The sequence below is a fragment of the Nilaparvata lugens genome, chromosome 2, assembly GCF_014356525.2.
Source record: "Nilaparvata lugens isolate BPH chromosome 2, ASM1435652v1, whole genome shotgun sequence".
Taxonomy (NCBI): Eukaryota; Metazoa; Arthropoda; class Insecta; order Hemiptera; family Delphacidae; genus Nilaparvata; species Nilaparvata lugens.
Window position 1 is genome coordinate 17,321,040 of NC_052505.1, and position 22,898 is coordinate 17,343,937.

The 22,898-nt window shown below is 36.4% G+C and overlaps 1 protein-coding gene across 2 annotated transcripts in view; it reads right to left on the bottom strand.

Annotated features, from left to right (window-relative positions):
• Positions 1-806: 806 nt before the first annotated feature.
• Positions 807-22,898, bottom strand: part of LOC111046070 (tachykinin-like peptides receptor 99D) — a 580,669-nt gene continuing 558,577 nt past the window's right edge. For both annotated transcript variants that reach the window (XM_039420712.1, XM_039420713.1), the window contains exon 7: positions 807-1,062. In XM_039420712.1, coding sequence (XP_039276646.1) covers positions 920-1,062 — 143 coding nt within the window. In that variant the 3' untranslated portion in view covers positions 807-919. The remainder of the gene's footprint in view (positions 1,063-22,898) is intronic.

Consider the following 22,898-nt stretch of genomic DNA (forward strand, 5'->3'; position numbering starts at 1 on the left):
TGTTTCAATTCTCAATTCAATTTCATTCAGATTAGTTTTTTAACATAATTCAATAGATTTTGATTTATTGTCTAGTCTTTTTAAGTAAACTTAAAATTTTTCCATAGATCAATTCCTAGGGTTCTTTCTCTAAAAGTGAATTCCTAGCGTTGCTAGATTGATTTCTATTGTAAGATTAACTTGGATGCTAGTAGGCCTACTAGTCATGTGTGAATGGGAACTATGATGTAAATTTATATTATTATCAGGAGTTTTAATTAATATAGCTTGAGATGAGTCTAACTGAAGTATAACTAGATTGTAAAATAGATTCAAAATAGTATTTCAAACTTCTCTAGCATAGCTACATTGTAAAGATTCCAAATATTTATTTTCAAGAATTTCCTTCATTCAAGATAAGTTTTGTAATATGATATAAATGGATTGTCCAAATTCTAGATAAAAATGTGGTAGAACATGCTAGATTGTCTAGATTGCATTTCAGACTCTATGGAAACTAACATTGTCTGCACTCTGCTATATCCTGTAGCTGAATTGTCTAAATTTTAGATACTTCTTCTAGAACATGCTAGATCGTCTAGATCGCATTTCAGACTTGATTGACACTAACATTGTCTATACTCTGCTATACACTGTGGTAGGATATAGCTGAATTGTCTAAATTTCAGATACATCTTCTAGAACATGCTAGATTGCATTTCAGACTCCATGGACTCTAACATGTCTGTACTGACAGTCTACAGACAGTTTGTGGGTTCGAGGGAGAGGGGAAATGATGCTAGAGACGTGCGACTATCTACCTTTCGGCGAGACTTGTGCACATGCGCAGTGTCTAGATCCAGGTCTGAATGCGAACCGCTCGTCGCGGATCGTGCGGGACAGTCGCGGGAGCGGTAGCGGCAGACGAGGTCACCTGCTGTCAGGAGAGCGGGTTGCGGTTTCCGCCATCGTCCGCGGTTGCGGTGGTTTCCGCCCTCGTTCCGCTCCCGGCCGTCCCGTTGCGGGTCCACCGTCGCCGCGTGCGGAAGCGGTTTCCGCCGCCCAAGTCGTCGCTCGTCACGCCTGCGCAGAACAGAAGTCAACGTCGGACCACCACTAAGTAAAATAGATCTTCCACCGCCAACTAAACAAGAGTCACTACACTGGGGTGATACTCACATGAGCCTGAGGCTTGTGCGTGGGTCGTATCGCAAAATAATGAGAAATTTGCTCCTCACAAGATCTAAAGAACAGACTTTGGTCCTTACTCCTTGGTCATATCATAGAATAAGGAAATACCATACCTTGTTCCTTACAAAGCCTTATACCTAAGAGACAGAATATTGTTCCTTAATCCATTGTCATATAATAAAATAAGGGAAGACCTTGTTCCTTACAAGGCCTAAGACCTAAACGAGACAGAATATTGTTCCTTTTCCGTGGTCATAACATAAAATAAGGAAATACCTTATTCCTTACAAGGCCTAAGACCTAAAATACCTATTAATTGTTCCTTACTCCATTGACATATCATAAAATAAGGAAATACCTGGTTCCTTAAAAGACCTATGACATAAAACCTAAGAGATAGACTATTGTTCCTTTATCTGTTGACATATCAGAAAATAATGAAAGACCTTGTCCCATACAAGGTCTACGAAATAGAATATTGTTTCTTACTCCATGGTCATAGTATCATCATCGTTAGGGCAGTGTGGCAGAGAGGACGTGGAGTCCTAACTCCATCCTCAAAGAGAAATAAATCAATCACTATTATCATCATCCACACCAGTATCTTCAAAGAGGCTCAGAATTCACATATACAAAAACAACGCTGTGAAACCAACGCTGTGATGGGAGACGAAAGCTCTCCAATCATCTGCTCGGGGAGTTTCTCGCAATTGAAATGCAAGAACAAGATGAAGTGACGTTTTAAAATGGCAACCAACATTCGAGAACATCTTCAAATACTAGAAATATTCTATTTATTAGTCCAGTTTATAAAGACATGAAAAAAGGGGTGTGCTTGCAATTTTATCTATATTGTAGTTCTGGTTTTCAATATATTGTTTAGATACATAAGAGTGGTCCAGAACAAATTTTTTACAAGCAAATATCCTTGTACCAGATACAGATGGCTCGAAAACCTTGTATTACCGGTTCATCTTACAGTTTCCAGCTACTTCCGCCAAATCCAGTCATCGGACAAAAATATTGTTCCCGCCTTTCCTTTAAATTATTATGAAATTCTGAATAATATGAGATCATTCGGAACGCTCTATCTTAAATGAGTTCTGAGTTACAATTTTTCAAAAATTTCAAGCAAAGAATCAATTTTGATGAATTCCAGATTTTGATCAACAATATATTATGGTTGTTGTAAAATTACCTCTGGGTGTAATTTTGTTCTCTACAACCTGAGACGACCGTGTAGAGTGCTCTATCTCTTACAGATTCCCAGGTATAATACGGTACCTGATAACAATGCTCCTTGTATTTAAAAAATCACCCAATTTTCAGCTTCAACCATCATCACAAACTTAATTGTCCTCACATTAAGATTCCGAACAATTATATATAAGTTCATAAGATCATATTCTATGAGAATCATTCCTTAAATGCACTCCATTTTTCAAGTAAAAGTAGTTTATTGCAAAACTAAGGCCGGTTGCACAAAAGCCGGTTAAATCTTAACCTTGATTGATTCCACGAGAACAATTAGAAAAGGCCTTTTTGATAAGACGGCTTCTGTGTTTGGTTCTCGTGGAATTAATCACGATTAAAATTCAACCAGCTTTTGTGCAACCGGCACTGATAGTCTCAACTCTCCAAGATTTACTATTTATTAGTGTTGCATCAAGTTAAAGCATAGAGAAACAATAGCGTAAGTAGATATCCCATGGTATAGGGCGTTTATGTCGCAACTTTTACTGTTATCTCAAGCCGATTACTGTTGATTATTGTCAATTTTTACTGTTTTGACCGGGTAAGAGTGTATGAACGGCACAATATGAGAGACTACCAATGTCATAAAGCTTCACAGGAAGAACTACGTGGACTATCAGCTTGAGATAATAGTAAAAGTTGCGACATAAACGCCCTATACCATGCGATATCTACTTATTCTATTGTTTCTCTATGGTTAAAGGGTACTTGGGAAATTTTTATTGTGTTTTAATAATAAACGTTTTAATAAATGAAACAGTCTGTGGTGGAAGTCACCACAGGATTTTCAAAAATAGTAAAAGATTTTCATAAAAGGTAAAATTGAATTGGAAAAATTCCATTGCTTGACTTATATTGCAAACATGAATTAATTGAAAGAGTTTACAGCCACTGGGACTCACTTCATACCCCGCAATGAGCCAAAATTAATCAAAAGTGAAAAACTTTGAGTCACATAATTTCGCGAGACAGGCGCGCAAATAAATAATTGAATAGTTGAGAAAAGTTTGGTACGCTAGCCAAGATGGAACCACTTAATGCTGCTATTCGCAGGTGGTCGAGGGAGAGAGAGAGCGAGAGTGAGAGAGAGAGAGAGATAAAGAGAGCGAGAGTGAGAGTAAGTGAGAGTAAGTGGGTGTGAGTGGGAGAGAAGAGGGGAAAATATTAAAAAAAGTTGAAACCAGCCACCAGACAAAGCGTGAAATTAAAAATCTTTAATGCATGGAGAAGCATGCTGCTTGCTATATTGCAAGTTAAGGGGAGACGAGCAGACAAGTAGGGGAAATGAGGGGTTCTCCACCCATAGAAGGAGGTTGGGTAGTAAGAATTGAGGGGTTCTTCACAATGAAGGTAAAATAAAGGTATAGTAAGATTCACGTGTTGAAGTCAGTGGAATGATAGGAAAGCATTTGAAATGAAAATGAGAAGACACTTTCGTAAGGTTTTTATTGGCTGTTTTAGTTTAAGACTGTTTCAGGAATGATAATAAGGGAACTGTGATACCGAACGAAATTGAAAGTGATAACAGAATTAATAATAATAATTAAAAGTGATATCATAATATCCCTGGAATAAGAAATTGGAATACTTGAGTATAGAAAAAAATCTTTGGAAATGGGAAAATCTGGTGTGGTGCACTCACAAACTTCCCTTACAGTTTATTAAGCATTTCATAAAAATTTAAAATCATTCAGCTGATGAGATCAATAATTGCACTATCTCTTTCAGTGAATGATTTCATAGAATAAACCAAGGTACCTAGAATACATTCTAGGTACATTGGAATCAAGAGTTTGCATTTGAATAATCACATTTTCTCGAATTTCGAGCTTATTTTCAATATTAAGTGAAAATGTAACAATACATTAATTGTAGAGATTTCCTTGCTCAATCTTCTCCATTAAAAATGTTTCTTTCCAATTGTATCTGAAGCCTGATAATTGGAAATCTAAAATCAAACTTTGCATAGATGGGGCGGAGCTCCTGAATTTTTTACAGATATGGGACTTGTGGCAGTTGATAGAGCTTAACGATGATATCGTTACTCTACTTGAATCACATTTGATCGAAATTGTTCGTGTCGGATCCTTATATTGTAAGGACCTTACGTTCCAAATTCCAAGTTATTCCGTTAATTGGGAGATGAGATATCGTGTACACAGACGCACATACACTCATAAGGTGCGTACAGATATACGCGCCACGAACATGATTTTACAGAAACGGTAAGATACAGATATAAAAAGCTTGGCATCAGCTGATTAAAAGTGAATTGCTCATGTTCGTGGCGCGTATATCTGTACGCCCATATACACACACACACACACACACACACACACACACACACACAACCCACACACACAACACACACAACACACACACACACACACCCACACACACAACACACACAACACACACACACAACACACACACACACACACACACACACACACACACACAACACACACACACACATTAATACATTAATACATCAAACAGACCAATACCCAAAAACCACTTTTTTGGACTCAGGGGACCTTGAAACGTATAGAAATTTAGAAATTGGGTACCATAATTTTTTTCGGAAAGCAATACTTTCCTTGCCTATGGTAATAGGGCAAGGAAAGTAATAATTGAAAGTGATATCATAATATCCCTGGAATAAGAAATTGGAATACAGGAGGACTTCGGAAATGGCAAAAAATCACACAAACTATTGTGACAATATGATTGAATGAATCATGTAATCAGAGCTCAGCTTAGATTTTGAACTTATAGGAATGGGTTTTCTCCTTTTTATAGAGATAATGTGCATAGGCTATACAATTTCATTATTTATTACATTCTTATTGAATGTTGATCTCCTTCCTAAAATATGGAAGCACCTTATAATCAATCAATCAATCAATTCATTTATTTCACAAACAAACATAATACAGAATAAAAAAGAAAGATATAGTGTGAAATAAAAGTGGACAACCCCAGGCATAAGCCCGATTGGGGTGTACTACTCCTAATAAAACAAATAAACATACTCAGAGGAGTAAGGCCGCTCCGCTCTATAAATAAACTTGACAATAAATTTAATTATAACTTAAAAGAAAATATTTTTTTTTCTGCTACGGTAGCCCATCAGATGAAAACAATGATGAAGTAATTACATATGAAGAATAAAAGGCACACAGAGATAAAACCAAAAATAGAAAATTTACAATGCAAAATGCATACTCTAAGAAAGGATATGTTAATTAGACTATTTTAGTTTTAATAATAATAAATGATGGAATTTCTTATTTAAGAATATTATTTACAATTTTCAGAAATGATTCAGTCATTAACACTGAGCAGGTAGTTTTCAAACATTTCAGAAATGAATGTGAATGTTCCTGGCAATTTAGATATTGCGACACTAGATTGAACAATCTAGGACCGTTAAACTAATGATAATGTTGGAATATGTTAAATTCGAATGTGGAACTGAACCATAAACCGTCTAAAGTTATATCTCACATCTAATGAGATTTTCATTCAAACTACTAAGAAAAAAAGCTTCAATACTTTATAAACATAAAGATTTCTTATTGGAAGTATCTTGAGATGAACAAATATCTTTGGGTATCACCTACTAGTATCACCTCTCATAGTATAAATAATTAATCAATGAGAATGAATAAAGATTGGATGCAATTAGAATAACGATAATAAAAAAAATGTGATGTAACTTCTATAAATCGGCGGAGTTTCAACAAATAATATTGTTGTTCTTGCTAATAATCATATTATTATATCCACAAGAAAATTTTCATAATTGAGAAGATTTTCAGAAATGAAGGAAGAGGAGGAGTGAAACAAGGATAAATAGGGAATAACTTCTAGATGATGAAATAGTAAAATAGTGACAGTTGGAAAACAACGATAAAGAAGAACAAGGTGATGATAAAGAAGAAGAAAATAGAGAAAAACAGAAAGAAGAAGAAGAAGGAAAAAGAAGATGAAGAATATCAAGGAAAAGAACATAAGGAAGAAGGCTGTGATTGAGCAAGGATATGTGAAGAAGGAGATACAAGATGTAAACGATGATGTTGGATAAAGGGAAGTGGTAGATTATATTATTATTATTATAGATTAGATTAGATTAGATTTCTTCATTTATGTATGTTACAATATTCACTGGCTTATACACTAATTTACATTAAATGACGATAATGCTAGTTATTCAACGAATTTCACAACGTATAAATAATTATTCAATGAGAATGAATAAAGATTGGATGCAATTAGAATAACGGTAATATAAAAATTTGATGTAACTTTTATAAATTGGCGGAGTTTCAACAAATAATTTTTCGATTCTTTTAGAAGGATATAAAATATCCTTCCCATTACACATGACCGGGTATAGAGAGAGAAAGACTAATATTACACTAAAGAGCAAAATAATAGAATTGCTAGAGGTGGATAATAAGTCGTATGGAACAAAAGATGTAGTTCAAAAATATTATACAATAGCAAGTATGAAAGGAAACTGATCTAAAAGAGAATACATTAATGCCTTCATGATTCATCAATGCTATTCATAACAATAACAAGACGATAATTGGAAAACCTTAAACGGTAATAATAATAGGAAAAATCTGGTGTGGCTCACTCACACAATTTCCTTGCCGTTATGAAAATTGATCACCGACGCTAGTGTTCCGCGCATCTCAGTTAGTCACTATTCAAAGATTGAGACAGCTGGTGACAGGGCAATAACGCTGGAGACACACGAGGTCTGCTATCTCTTCATAGTGAATCATTTAATAGAATCAACAGTTTGTTGCCAACAGTTTGAAATTGAATAATCACATTTTCTCGAATTTCGAGCTTATTTTTAATTTTAGGTGAAAATGTTACTGAACATTGATTGTAGAGATTCTCATGCTCAATCTATTCCACTCGAAATTTTTTTGTTTAAATTGTATCTGAAGCCTGATATGGAAATCTAAAATCAAACTTTGCATAGACGGGGCGGAGCTCCTGAGATTTTTACAGATTTGGACTTGTGGCAGTTGATAGAGTATCAATGACTATTTTAGGTACAAATTGATCAGAATCGTTTGAGCCATTTTTGATAAAATCGCGAAACACCCTGTTTTTTGACATCATTTTCGCCATTTTAGCCGCCATCTTGATTTGCATTCGATCGAAATTGATAGTGTCGGATCCTTATAGTGTGAAGACCTCAAGTTCCAAGTCATTCCGTTAATTGGCAGATAAGATATCGTGTACACAGACACACACACACATTCAGAACAATACCCAAGAACCACTTTTTTGTACTCGGGGGACCTTGAAACGTATAGGAATTCAGAAATTGGGTTAGCTTAATATTCTTGGGAAGCAATACTTTCCTTAATTAACTGTGGTAATAGGGCAAGGAAAGTTAAAAATTGGGGTACCTTAATTTTTTTGTAACGCAATACTGTCCTTGCCTTATTACCATAGTTAATAGTTCAATTAATACTTCCCTTACCTACAGTAATAAGGCAAGGAAAGTAAAAAGGTTCCTAGATTTTTATTTCTATTCAAGAGTAGCCCTAATGAAAAATGACAGAAAATAATATGATAGCTAGAGATGGATAATAAGTCCTATGAAACAAAAGATGTAGCTCAAAAAATATATAACAATAAAGAGTATGAAAGGAACCGCATCTAAAAGAGAATACATAAATGCCTTCATGATTCATAATGCCATTCATAACAATAACAAGACGATAATTGGAAAACCTGAAACGATAATAATAGGAAAAATGGGTAGTACAACACAGCTGTGGCGGTAAATTGAAAGAGGAAGGTTGTACGAGAATTATAATTCAGTCGAGATGAAGTAATGGAAGATTAGAGGAAGCTAGAAAATGGAATGGAAGATCGGGGGAGGATACAGCAATGAAGGATACAGGAAGAAGAAGAAGAAGTAGAAGAAGAAGAAGAAGAAGAAGAAGAAGAAGAAGAAGAAGAAGAGAAGAAGAAGAGAGAAGAAGAAGAGAAGAGAAGAAGAAGAAGAAGAAGAAGAAGAAGAAGAAGAAGAAGACGAAGAAGAAGAAGAAGAAGAAGAAGAAGAGAAGAAGAAGAAGAAGAAGAAGAAGAAGAAGAAGAAGAAGAAGAAGAAGAGAAGAGAAGAAGAAGAAGAAAGAAGAAGAAGAAGAAGAGAAGAAGAAGAAGAAGAAGAAGAAAGAAGAAGAAGAAGAAGAAGAAGAGAAGAAGAAGAAGAGAAGAGAAGAAGAAGAAGAAGAAGAAGAAGAAGAAGAAGAAGAAGAAGAAGAAGAAGAAGAAGAAGAAGAAGAAGAAGAAGAAGAAGAAGAAGAAGAAGAAGAAGAAGAAGAAGAAGAAGAAGATGAATAAGAAGAGGAAGAGGAAGAGGAAGAGGAAGAGGAAGAAGAAGAAGATGAGAAGAAGATAGAGACAAAAGCAAGTGAGTCAAGTAATTGAGTGGGGGTGGATAAAAGGCGGTTAGCTCTTTTTCGTTTGGCGGAGAGTTTTGAATGTATAATGCTGTAGCATAGCGAAGGTATACTGGCAGCATAGTTTGGATGGGAACTAGTTGGTGGTGTTGCTAACCAGGAACCAGGAATGCTGTCATTTTAAAGTGAAACTGTATATATGCGATGCGTTATTAAAACCAGCCATAAAGTACTGGCTTCCTAGTTCCTGGCCGGGTTGGTCCAATTTAATAACGGAGGAAAATGTAGACGGAGGAGGGAATGAGATGGAAAATGAGGGACAGAATGGCGGGAGAATGGGAGAGAATGAGAGAATAGAGGGAGAGAATGGATAAGTAGGTAGATTGATAGATACATAGATAATTGCCTTCATTTTTTTACAGTTCAAATTTTACAAGTGTGTTGCGCGCGAAGTTAAGGCAATAAGAGCCCCCTTTTCCACTTGGTATTTTAAAGAAATGGAATTAGTAGAACCGTAATCATAAAACATTTTACAATGCAAAACTAAGTAAAACTTTATAATTTCAATGAATCAAACAAAATTATAATACAATGCTAGTATTCTTCGTTTGTTTTGCTGATTTGCTTTCATTTTGTGTCTCCCATCCATTAAAAATATCATTTAAAAAAACATCTTTTGGAACAAATGACTGAAACTGTCCGGCCCTAGAACGATCACATGACAACCATCCCTCACCCATCCCACCAATATAAACCTTTAAACCTATTATAGAATGAATTGTATATATATATATATAATATATATATATTATATATTATATATAAACTCATGTTATTTTAATTATCCACTGCATACTGCTGTATATTACTGAAAGTTGATAACCCTGATCTACTTTCAGCCTACTTCATTTTATTAATCAATAATTTGATCTTATCTACCTATATAATTATTTTACTTTATCAATTTTCTGTTTTTTTTTCTTAAATACTCATATTAATTAAAACTTTTACAATATTTCCATTAATAAATAAATCCTTAGTTTAATTAATGAAATTACCGTTTTGGTAGGGAGTTAGTGGGGAGGATATTTTTAATATTCTTCCCGAAGAATGGACATTGATAAGTCCAAAGCTCCGCCAATTTTTGGAGATGCATAACAATATAATTATCTATAGTTATCATATTACAAATTGCTTTTTCATATCATATACAGTTCAATAATTATTTTCTTAGTCTATATGATGTAAATTCATCTATAATTTTGCTGTATTGTAAGCTATTGTATATAAGTGTTTAAGCCAGTAAATAAAGTACTCAATCAAATCCATCTATTTTATTCCCTCTACCTCCTTTTCCTCCCTATTCTTCTTCCCCTTCTCAAAAGCTTCTTCCTCTTCATTTATCCTCTTTTCCTCTCCATTAATTTTCCCTTCAGCATCTTCTCCATACACTTCTTCGATCTTTTCCCCCCACTTCAAAGAACACATGTATTGAAAAACATCTAAGGGCCGGTTTCCGAGCTCGGGATTTGACTAAGTTCTAGACTTTAATCAGCTGGAGAAAGAAAATTTGCTTTCCGAAATGGGGCGTAGTCATTGTCAAAGTCACGTTTGAATTAAATTTCAAAAAACTGTAAAATTAAACACAAAATGAAATAAAAAGAAAACAGTGTAAAGTGTCAGCTATTTTGAATTATTCAGAAATGTCTAATTTCGTCAAGGAAAAACGTTTCCAATTACGGTATAGAAATGAGAAAATAAAAACGGCGACTACTGTTATAAAAACTGCGACTGCGCCCCGGTTTGGAAATCTAATTTTCTGACTCCAGATGTTTAAAGTCTAGAACTCAGCTAAATCCCGAGATCGGAAACCGGCCCTAAATTTGAAACTGTTTGTTTTATTCTGAATTTTGGGATTCATGATTTGATGCAGAAAATAATAATACCTAAGAACACAATGAATCTTGAATACATTGTATCTAACTTCATTTGAAAATGAAATGAAAAGAATCATTGAAAGAATCATTTGAAAAGAGTAAAATTGAAATTGAAATTTATTCTCCACATTGTATTCAAGGCACATTTTATTGACAACCTATATAATATTTAGACTAATAGAACAATATTAAAAAATATTAGAAATATAACTATTAGTCATATTTAGAAATAGAACAGGTTTCGAGAAATAGCCTGTCTGTTATTCCCTAAATATTGTATATACAGTATCTGCTTTATCCAGTAAATGAATGGATAATAATCTCGTACTTTTCTTAGGGGAAGGATAACTACTGTCTCACCAACAGTTCTGTAATATAAAACAGCTGCTGTCTTCCTGATCTCGATACAATAGAATTGATCATTATTGAAAAGGATCAACAATAGATAGATATTCATCAATTCATATATACCGGTATCAGTTATTCAGAAGGCAGTGACAACAATAGATACAAAGACAACAAAGGATCAACAATAGATAGATATTTATCAATTCATATATACCGGTATCAGTTATTCAGAAGGCAGTGACAAGGCAGAGAATCCGTAACGATGTTCTCCTATTTTTCTCCACTGCCATTATAACGTGGACCTCACTATATCTACTATGGAAGTAGGTGGTAACGGTAAAGTGGCAACATTGAAAAAGAACAACAATAGAGATATTTCATCAGATACCGGTATCAGTTATTCAGAAGGCAGTGACAAGGCAGAGAATCCGTAACGCTGTTCTCCTGTTTTTCACCACCGCCATTATAACGTGGACCTCACTATTATCCTATCATATTAAGCAAGCAATTTCTGTATATCTGTTTATATTTTTATATCTGGTTATTTATGTTCAACGGATCTCGAAAACGGCTCTAACGATTTCCACGAAATTTTGAACATAGTAGGTTTATGATATAAACATTCGATTGCACTAGGTCTCATCCCTGGGAAAACTCGCTGAAGGACATGAAAAGGATAATAATTATTCATCCTTGGAAAAACAGATGATAATTTCGTCGTCTGTCGATAACAGAAGATGTGTGTGCCTGTGTGGGAGATCAGCTGTCTAATCAATTAGCTTACCGTATCTCGCGAGAAATCTAGAAATTTTAATTGAATCGATCAAAATAATCTGATTTGTTGACATGAGATGGTATATCATAATATTCAAAGTTGATCATTATTTTACAGTTATAAGTGATTAGCAAGTGTTATTTTATTGTTAGTCAATTTGGTTTGTAAACAATCTAAATTAGAACTTTAATGTTTTCAAATATTTGGACTGAAAATTTGACCTGAATTCAAGTGTCTGGAACATAACCTACTTTTGGAATATTTATAGTGTATAAATCAAAATTCGGGGAAGAAACAGTTTTGGGCTGTGTCTGTTTTCTTCCCCAATCATTTTAAAGAATTTAGTTCCGTTTATCAATAAATAAATAACGAGCGAAGCTCGGTGCCCCGATATTCTACTATGGAATGAGGTGGTAACGGTAAAGTGGCAACATCGTCTTCCTACCATTTCCACGGACTTTATGAGGTGAATCTCTCTATACAGTATATTTGTAGCAAAAGGTTTCAAGCCAGGTTTGGGTTTTGGGGTTTGTTCGCCGTATGTTGTGAAATAGCCAACGCTAAAACAGTACAGTGACTACCTTCACTTTCAAACTGTGCCAGCATTGTTTCAATGGGTAGCTTTGATTTAATTTATGAAGAATGCTGACCGTTTAACGTGAGTTTCACTCTAGTAGACTCCGGGCATTCCAGGATAATTTCCAAAGCAACTTCTCTACTTCTCCGCCAAGTATATATGTATCTTCACACCTGGAGTAAATATCTATCTATATCATGAAACCCTCCCATTCACAAGGTACATCTAACTACGCCAAGTACTCACAGTAAATATATCTATGTATACGAATCTACCTATCAAATCTACAAAATACAAGTGCAATTTGCTGTATGTATCTTTAGAATATCTACCCAGTATATCTATACTGTATATATCTAAGTATTTGGCATATAGATAGGTAGATATCGTGGGTGAATCCTGTAGATATATAGATATACTGGATATAGATATATACAGAGATAGATATATACGATATATACATAGATATATACTATATATGTATATAGCTTTCTCCAGAATATCTATCTATCCTTAGGATCTACTCACTATATAGCCTATCCAACTACATATAGATAGGTAGATATATCGTGGGTGAATTCCTGTGGATATATAGATATACACATAGATATATACTATATATGTATATATCTATCTCCAGAATACCTATCTATTTACAGGATCTACCAACAATATATATCTATCAACCTACCTGCCAAATACTTAGCTATCTCCAGAATATCTATCTAACCTTAGGATCTACTCACTATTATATACCATCTACCTACCTACTGCTAAATACCAAGCTATCTCTAGGGTTATATTTCTGTATATTTATAGAATTTACCAGCGGTATATACTTAGCCATCTGCCTAGCAAAGTGACTTGGCGGTGGAAATGTACTGAATCTATCTACTTGCCAAATACTTAGCTATCTCCAGAATATCTATTTATTTACAGGATTTACCAGCGGTATATACCTATCTACCTGCCTAGCAAAGTAACTTGGCGGTGGAAATGTACTGAGCAGAATATTCTGGAGAGTTCTGATATGGAGTTGGTTGGGACTGAATTAAGAATGGGGCACGAGTAATTTTCGACCACTCTATAGTGGCCTCTCTCTATGCAAACTATTTCGAAACGGAGTGGATTGTTTGTAGTTCATTCGTAGGTTGGGTTATGTTTGAGCGTTATACACTATTTTACCCTTGAGTCTTTCTTATTTGACGTTATAATAGATTCATAGATTCAATGATGTTGTACATTCATAGGTTGGATTATTTAAGGCTGTTTGGTACACTTTTTTATTCAAATTGGATATTTTTTTAATATAATTGTTAAGATCATTAGAAGAGTGAGAAAAAGTGGCAACTGAAATTTTTAAGTGGTCTAATAAGCGAGTTATGGGTTGTTGAAGTGCCAATTTTCAAGATTCCGTTTTCTTTCCAGATCATAAACGGTTTTGACTATGTTAACAGAACTTCTCTCGAAAATTCAAAAAAATGTATGTTCCCAAACTAAAACATTTTATTCCACATATCGTTCATAAATAAAAAAGTAACATTATTTGTAAATTCGATAACTTTGGCATAAATCGCATATTAGAACAAAGCCAATATGATGTACTGAATGTATTAAAAAACATTTTAATGGAAAATTCGAAACCGTTTATGATATGGGAAGAAAACAGAGTTAGCACTTTCAACAACCCATAACTCGCTTATTAGACCACTTAAAAATTTCAGTTGCCACTTTTTCTCACTCTTCTAATGATCTTAACAATTATATTAAAAAAAAATATCCAATTTGAATAGAAAAAGTGTACCAAACAGCCTTAAACGTCGAAACACATTATTTCACACTGGACTCTCTCCTATTTGACGTAATAGATTGTGTCAAATTTCTTCTTTAAGTTTATTCTTATGAGTTAAGTTGGTGGAGAGTATTATTTTAGTCATTCTTAAAAAGTGATTGAACTCTGTAATGAGAGGAAAATCAGTGGAAATAATAGGAACACATTGTTGCCAATTATCTTCTTCCATCGCCTCAGTTAGGTAGACAGTGGAAATGGTAGGATGGCACAGTTGCCACATTTCTTCTTCCACAACCCTTCTATAGTTTTGAGTCGAGTGAGTCAAGCTGAGCGACTCAAGTCAAGTGAGTCATAGCTGTGAGTCAAGTTATCCCGGTATATCCGATATAATATTGATGATAGATTCTTGAAATAATGATCCATTTATCTCGAATACATATATTTTAAAATTGTCGCGAATGATGCCCACATGAGCTTTTAGCTTGTGACTAGGTAATGGGAAATGAGTTAGTGATTTGATGAGATGAGCAAACGTTCATGCCTACCGCCGGGATTCGAACCAATAAACCAGGTAGCACTAGCAGACTCAGTCCTGGCCAGCAATATTGATATTCACCAAAAATATATACTTTTGTTCATAGATTTCCACAATTGAGATGAAATTTTCTGGAATTGAGATGAATTTTCTGATATTCACCAAAAAATACATATATACTTTTATTCATAAATTTCTACAATTGAAATGAAATTTTCTGGAAGCCTTCAAACGATTCCCTCAAATAGCTAAAAGCTAGAGGGATTAAAAGATATATGAATTTTGTATTCAATGAGATGTATATTGGAATAAATAAATTGAAATTCGGTAACTGCGTAGAGTTCGAAAGGGATAGAGCTATCAGCTTTGTGAAGTGACAAGCACGGATAGCTGGTCTGGCCAGAGCATTTTTTGAATTGTAGCGCCAATCCCAGACTACAGTTCTGCCCGTAGCCAGCTTGTGCGCTAGTGTCGATTCGTCCAGCTGTTTGCCTTGCCATCTTTTCTAGCCCAGTCATTTTTTGTTCTTGTTCAGTCGTTCTTGTTAGTTTTGTCTTGTCTCGTTGTCTTGTTGTGAAGACCGAGTTTGTAATTTGTAATGTAATTTCCATCGGAAATTTCTAGTTATTGATTGTTTAAGTGTCGTGTGTGTGGATTATAAATATAACATCGTAAATAGTGTTAAATTGAATTAATTTGCATCAGTTTGAATTTATAAAGAATCAGTTTGAGCTTCGTTCGAAATACAGTATACAGAGCCTGCAAGTTGAACACGGAAAACCAGCCTGGAAGCGAAAACCTATCTTTTTCCCAGATTTCTTCCCACCTCGAATCTGACCAAAACACCTAATAAAAGCTTCGAAGGGCGAGTAGACAAAATTGGATTAAATCTGGTGAGTTTTTGCTTTTTTTATTGTTCATTAATGCAGAGTTTGACTGTACCAATAACCTGGCTCAAATTGAAGATTAAATTTTGCTCCTCGTTTCTATTTGATAAATTGAATAGTAAATTACAGTCCACTGGTAGCTCTAGCCTGAGCTTTGTTCAGAACATTTGATCCTCCAAACCGGGATGAATTTAAATTTGTAATTTGTTGATTAATTCACACACATTAGATTTAAGCAATTTCGTATTTGGCCAATGTTGGCATGTTCAGAATGGTCTGATCTATGCACAACTTTAGTTTGTTGTAGCCTTGTTCTAGAGCAAGGTTTCTTGTCAATTTGTATTTGTCTGAAATTAAATTTATTTCAGTTAAAATTGTAATTTTCCTGAAACTAGGCTCATTGTGCTCTTTTCTCAGGAATTTGTTTGTTGGATTTTGTATTGTCCATTTTGTATTGTACATGTTAGTGAAGGTTAATCACAGCATGATTTTGTTTGTTCAATTCAACAAGTTATCGTTTGTTTGTGAGTTTTTGGAAGAACATTATCTAATCATATAGTTTTGTCTTCAGCAGTAACTTGTCTTGTGAATTGATAATCAAAGTTTAACTTTGATAACTTACTAGTCGTGATTCTTCCTTCCATTTAGTTTTTGAACTCATTCTTGTTTTATTGTCTGTTGTTTTGTATTGTCGGGGCTGAATTGTTTTGTGTATGAGTTCAAGATGGAGGAAAAATTACAGAAACAAATCAGGGTTCATCGCGCTAAACTGGAACAATTGTATGCCAGATTGCAAAGGATTTATGAACTGTCTAAAAATGTCTCTGATCCAAAAGTTGCTGAGCAATTTTTAGTGTTGTATCCTCGGGTGTCTCAGACCATTTCGGATTATGAAAAGACAGAATTAGTGGTTAATGAGTTGGAACTTGAGTTGAATAAAGACTATGTTGTAGCATTCAACGACTCACATCTAGATCTGTTTCAGTATATTGAAGTAGCGGCTAACACTCTCAAACAGAGAGAGGCGACTGATGCTATTGCTCAATCTTCGGCAGCTCCAGCAGCTAGTGCACAGCCGGTCGTGTCCGAGTCAGTACTGCCCAAAATCGACCTTCCAAAATTTGATGGGAACCAGACTCAATGGTCGGTGTTTTATGAATTATTTAAGGCATTGGTACATGACAACAAGAGTTTGAACGATCAGCAGAAGGTCCAATATCTTGTAAGTAGACTTACTGGACAAGCAGCAAATATTTGTCGTCATTTGCCACCATTGGCTAATAATTATCTAATAATTTGGCAAGCATTATTGACCCGCTATAACGATCCATGAGCGCAAGTCAATGCCTATTTCAAACAAATTTTTGAATTTCGTCCAATAAAATCAGAATCAAAGGCAGGTTGTATTGCGATTTTGGATGGGTTTTGCAGTTCCATCAATGCAGTGAAGAGATTGCGACTCACTGATTTGTCAGACTCGATATTCCTCTATCATGGCTTGAGATTGCTGGATCCAAGTTCTCGTAGAAATTTTGAATCGGCCGTACGTGACAAGGCTATGCCAACTTATGCCGATTATGTCAAATTCATTGAAAAGCAAATTAAGACTCTTCCTTCTGATGAGAAACAGACTGAATCGTTTAATATGAAGCACAAAAAAGATAATAAATCAAAGGTGTTTGTGGTTCAATCCATGATTCATCTAACGATGCATCTAGTAAAAATCCCAATTGTCTGAAGTGCTCAAAACCGGGTCATCGGTTAGTAGATTGTGCTAGTTTCTTGAAAATGACTCCTTGGGATCGTTATTGTTTGATTAAAGGAAAGTTTTGTTGTTTTCGTTGTCTTGATGTGGATCATTTGAGTAAAAATTGTCGTAGTAAAACTCAGTGTGCTCAATGTCGAGAATCTCATCATTCTTTTTGCACTTTTCCAGATCAAGTTCCAATGAAGGTGTTGCGTCCTCGTCGAACTCCAAGGCAGGTGGCACATCACCTATCAGTTGTTGTTCTACATCCAATGATGTAGAAAATTCGACCGTTGTGTTGTCGACCGTCACTGCACATATTCGAGATTGTAATGGTCAGCTTTGTGATGTTCGTTTCTTGATTGACACCGGGAGTCAGTGTCATTTTGTTACAGCCAAATTGTGTCGGCGTTTGAGACTACCATTCCAGCCCATGAAAACCGTTGTTCGTGGATTCGGTGGTGGTACTAGTGAAAGTCGAGGTCGTACTTGTGTGTCGATTCAGTCGAAGTTGGATCCTACTGTCAAGTTTTCGATGGATGCCACTGTGGTAGATAAAATCATCGACAAGTTGCCTTCTTGTGAAATCGACAGATCCAAACTTCATCATCTGGAAAATCTCACACTGGCTGACGACAAATTCTACCTTCCTAGTAGAATAGATGGCATCATTGGTGCAGAGTTAGTTCCTCACTTGCTACGTGGGAGTCCTAGTATAGGTGAATCGCACGAATTGATGACTGTTAATAGTGTCTTTGGTCACATTCTGATGGGGAGAGCGCCGATTCTCACTTCAACAAAAAATGTGTCGAATTGTTTTACAGCCATCTGTAGTCCATTCGTTAGTAGTCCATCGTTGGATAGTTTTGTGGAACGTTTTTGGGAGTTGGAATCGTGCCCTACACCAAGCTGTCAACTGAAACCGGACGAGTTGGAGTGTGAGGTAAATTTTCGGAAGTCTGTACATCGTGTGAATTCTGGTCGTTTTGTTGTTGCCTTGTCATTTGCGGAGCCGCCCAGCAGCTTGGGAGATTTGTATGCTGTCGCCGAACGCCGACTGCTGAGTTTGGAGAGACGACTAGAGCATGACAGCAATACTGGTATTTCATATCATGAAATATTGATTGATTACCTACGTCAGGGTCACATGTCGTTTGTAGCAGATCAGACAGACCGAGGTGGTTACTACATACCGCATCACACCATCGTGAAAGCAAGCAGCACTACCACGCCCATCCGAATTGTATTTGATGCTGGTTCCAGAACATCATCGGGTTTGTCATTGAACCAGGTTCTTCATGCTGGTCCCAAATTGCAGACTGACATTTTTGTTTTGTTAGTCAATTTTCGTTAGTTCCCAATCGCACTAACTGCCGACATTAAACAAATGTATCGACAGATATTAGTGGAGGATTCCTGCCGTCGTTATCAGCGTGTATTGTGGAGATTTTCGCCGGAGGATCCGATCGAAATTTATCAGCTCAATTGTGTTGTTTTTGGTGTTTCAAGCTCTCCATATTTGGCACTTCGCACCGTCCACCAGCTTGTAGAGGAGGATGGAAATCGTTTTCCAGCAGCCAAGGCGAGAATACCAAGAGACATGTTCATGGACGACTTAGTCACATCTGTCGCCACAGAGTCAGAGGCCGCGGAGCTGTATCATCAGTCCAAGCAGCTGTTTGAGGGAGGAGGTTTCTCGCTCACAAAGTGGACGTCAAATTCACCATCAATGCTGGAGAAATTCTCGGAGGAAGAGAAATCGTTTTCGTACAAGGATTTCGAAGCAGACAACTCCTTGGCTATCTTGGGATTGAATTGGCAACCTAGTACTGATCTGTTTCAGTTTTCCGTCAAGTGTGGTGAGGTCGTCGCTACTAAGCGTTCTATTCTGTCAGTGATGGCTCGTATCTATGATCCACTTGGTCTCTTGTCACCGTTTACATTATTTCTCAAGTGTCTTGTCCAGAAACTGTGGAAATTAGGAGTGGATTGGGACGAGAAGCCGCCTGAGTCTATATGCACTCTTTGGGAGAATTGTCAAAAAGAGTTGCCTCTATTATTAAAATTTGCTGTTCCACGTCACGTTGGTTTGTTTCAGGATTCTCACATCAGTTTGATTGGTTTTTGTGACGCATCATTGTCGGTTATGGTGCAGTTATCTATGTGAAGTCGCAGAAGGAGAGCGAGGAGTCAAGAGTTGTATTATTGTGTTCCAAGTCCAAGGTAGCACCATCTAAAGTTGTTTCAATACCTCGTTTGGAGTTGTGTGCGGCACTCTTGTTGGCAGAACTCATGAATTCAGTAGTCACTATTATTAGTGAACGTTGTCATGTGTCTCGTATTGTCGCACTCTCTGATTCGACAGTCACCTTGTGTTGGATTAATGCTCCATCCGCAAAATGGCAAACTTTTGTTGGTAATCGCGTCGCAAAAATACAGGATTCTTGTATACAGGAGTGGATGCATGTTGCCGGAATTGAAAATCCCGCGGACTGTTTGTCTAGAGGTTTATCACCAGTTGAGCTTGTGAACTTTCCGTTGTGGCTCTCAGGTCCATCATGGATAGCAGAGGACGAATGCGATTGGCCCGTCCGAACTCAATGGAAGAGATAGTGGATCCACTGGAGGCGAAAAAACCGTCAGTGTTGACAGTCACAAAATCTCCTGATTGTAACAGCAATGCAGTACATTCATTGATTGGTCGTTGTTCGGATTATGGTCGTCTTTTGAGAATTGTAATTCTTGTTCTCAAATTCTTACGAATCTTACCCCAATCAGAGGAATCAGATTTCGATGTTGCTGAGAGGTATCTATGTAAAGTGGTGCAGAAGATACATTTTTCATCTGAATTTGTGCAATTGGAGAAGGGAGAAGATTGTTCTATGCGCCTTCGTCGCCTGTCTCCATTCATTGATAAAGGTGTGATTCGCGTCGGCGGTCGTTTGTCTCATGCTGGACTGGAATTTGAGACTTGTCATCAGATGATTTTACCAAAATCCGACGCTTTCGTATCGATGTTGATTGATTATCATCACAAGAAGAACTGTCATGCTGGACCTTCGTTATTGTTGTCCTTGATCAGACAGAAATTCTGGATACTGTCTGCTCGCTCTATTATTCGTATTTGTGTGTTTAAGTGTAATCGTTGTTTCCGTGTTCGACCTAGTAATAATGCAATCATTCCAAAATGGGTGACCTGCCTGCTTGTCGAGTGTCAAAATGCAAACCATTTGAAAATTGTGGTGTGGATTACGCTGGTCCTTTGCGTATTACTATGACGAGACGTCGTAATCCTTGTATTTTGAAAGCCTACATTTGTCTGTTTGTGTGTATGGCAACAAAGGCGGTACATATTGAGTTGGTATCGGATCTATCAACGCCCATGTTTTAGCTGCGTTTCGTCGTTTTTTGTCAGTCGTGGACCCTGTCGTGTGATGTATTCCGATTGTGGTACTAATTTTGTAGGTGCCAAGGAACAGTTGCGAAAGATATCTCAACTTTTGAATTCGTCCGAGTTTCAAACCACATTGACTAGTCAACTCGCCGAACACAAAATTGAATGGAAATTCATTCCCCCTGGTTCACCGCATTTTGGAGGTCTGTGGGAGGCAAATGTCAAATCTGTAAAGTTGCATCTGTTCCGAGTAATGGCAATCAACTTCTCACCTATGAGGAACTGAACACGGTATTGGTGCAGATTGAAGGTGTCCTGAATTCCCGCCCACTGTGTGTACTGAGTGAGGATCCGTGTGAACCGCTGGCTTTAACCCCAGCGCACTTTTTGACACTCACACCGTTGAAATCATTTCCCATGCGGGACGTGGACAGTGTCCCTGTGAATCGTCTCACCAGGTATGAATTGATTGGTCAACTCATTCAATCGTTCTGGAACCGATGGAGAAGAGAGTACCTGCACGAACTCCAAGGTCGTAAAAAATGGTTGAAATCACCCACTTCTATCAGTGTGGGAACGGTTGTGGTAGTGGACCAACCAAACACACCTCCATTGCAGTGGCCACTGGGTGTCATCGAACAGGTGTTTCCGGGAAGTGACGGCGAGGTTCGAGTGGCGAGTGTTCGCCTAAAAACTGGTATTTATAAAAGACCAGTTACAAAACTGTATCCACTCCCAACTCAATAGTTGTTTTGCTTGTTGCATTTTTCTCTTTGTGTTGTTTTTTTTTTGTGTTGGTGTTTTTTGTTCTTCTTTGGCATGTCTGGATTTTTTCCTTTCTGTGGTTTTTTTTTCAGTTTTGTAACTTGGCTGAAAAATAGTTTTTCAGAGGCGGGGGTATGGTCTGGCCAGAGCATTTTTTGAATTGTAGCGCCAATCCCAGACTACAGTTCTGCCTGTAGCCAGCTTGTGCGCTAGTGTCGATTCGTCCAGCTGTTTGCCTTGCCATCTTTTCTAGCCCAGTCATTTTTTTGTTCTTGTTCAGTCGTTCTTGTTAGTTTTGTCTTGTCTCGTTGTCTTGTTGTGAAGACCGAGTTTGTAATTTGTAATGTAATTTCCATCGGAAATTTCTAGTTATTGATTGTTTAAGTGTCGTGTGTGTGGATTATAAATATAACATCGTGAATAGTGTTAAATTGAATTAATTTGCATCAGTTTGATTTTATAAAGAATCAGTTTGAGCTTCGTTCGAAATACAGTATACAGAGCCTGCAAGTTGAACACGGAAAACCAGCCTGGAAGCGAAAACCTATCTTTTTCCCAGATTTCTTCCCACCTCGAATCTGACCAAAACACCTAATAAAAAGCTTCGAAGGGCGAGTAGACAAAATTGGATTAAATCTGGTGAGTTTTTGCTCTTTTTATTGTTCATTAATGCAGAGTTTGACTGTACCAATAACCTGGCTCAAATTGAAGATTAAATTTTGCTCCTCGTTTCTATTTGATAAATTGAATAGTAAATTACAGTCCACTGGTAGCTCTAGCCTGAGCTTTGTTCTGATCTTTGTTCAGAATTAAATTTCAAAAAACTGTAAAATTAAAACACAAAATGAAATAAAAAGAAAACAGTGTAAAGTGTCAGCTATTTTGAATTATTCAGAAATGTTCAATTTCGTCAAGGAAAAACGTTTCCAATTACGGTATAGAAATGAGAAAATAAAAACTGCGACTACTGTTATAAAAACTGCGACTACGCCCCGGTTTGGAAAGCTAATTTTCTGACTCCAGCTGTTTAAAGTCTAGAACTTAGCAGAATCCCGAGCTCGGAAACCGGCCCTAAATTTGAAACTGTTTGTTTTATTCTGATTTGTAATTTTGGGATTCATGATTTGATGCAGAAATAATACCTAAGAACACAATGAACCTTGAGTACATTTTATCCCACTTCATTTGAAAATGAATTCAAAAGAATCTTTTGAAAAGAATGAAATTGAAATTGAAATTTATTCTCCACATTGTATTCGAGGCACATTTTATGG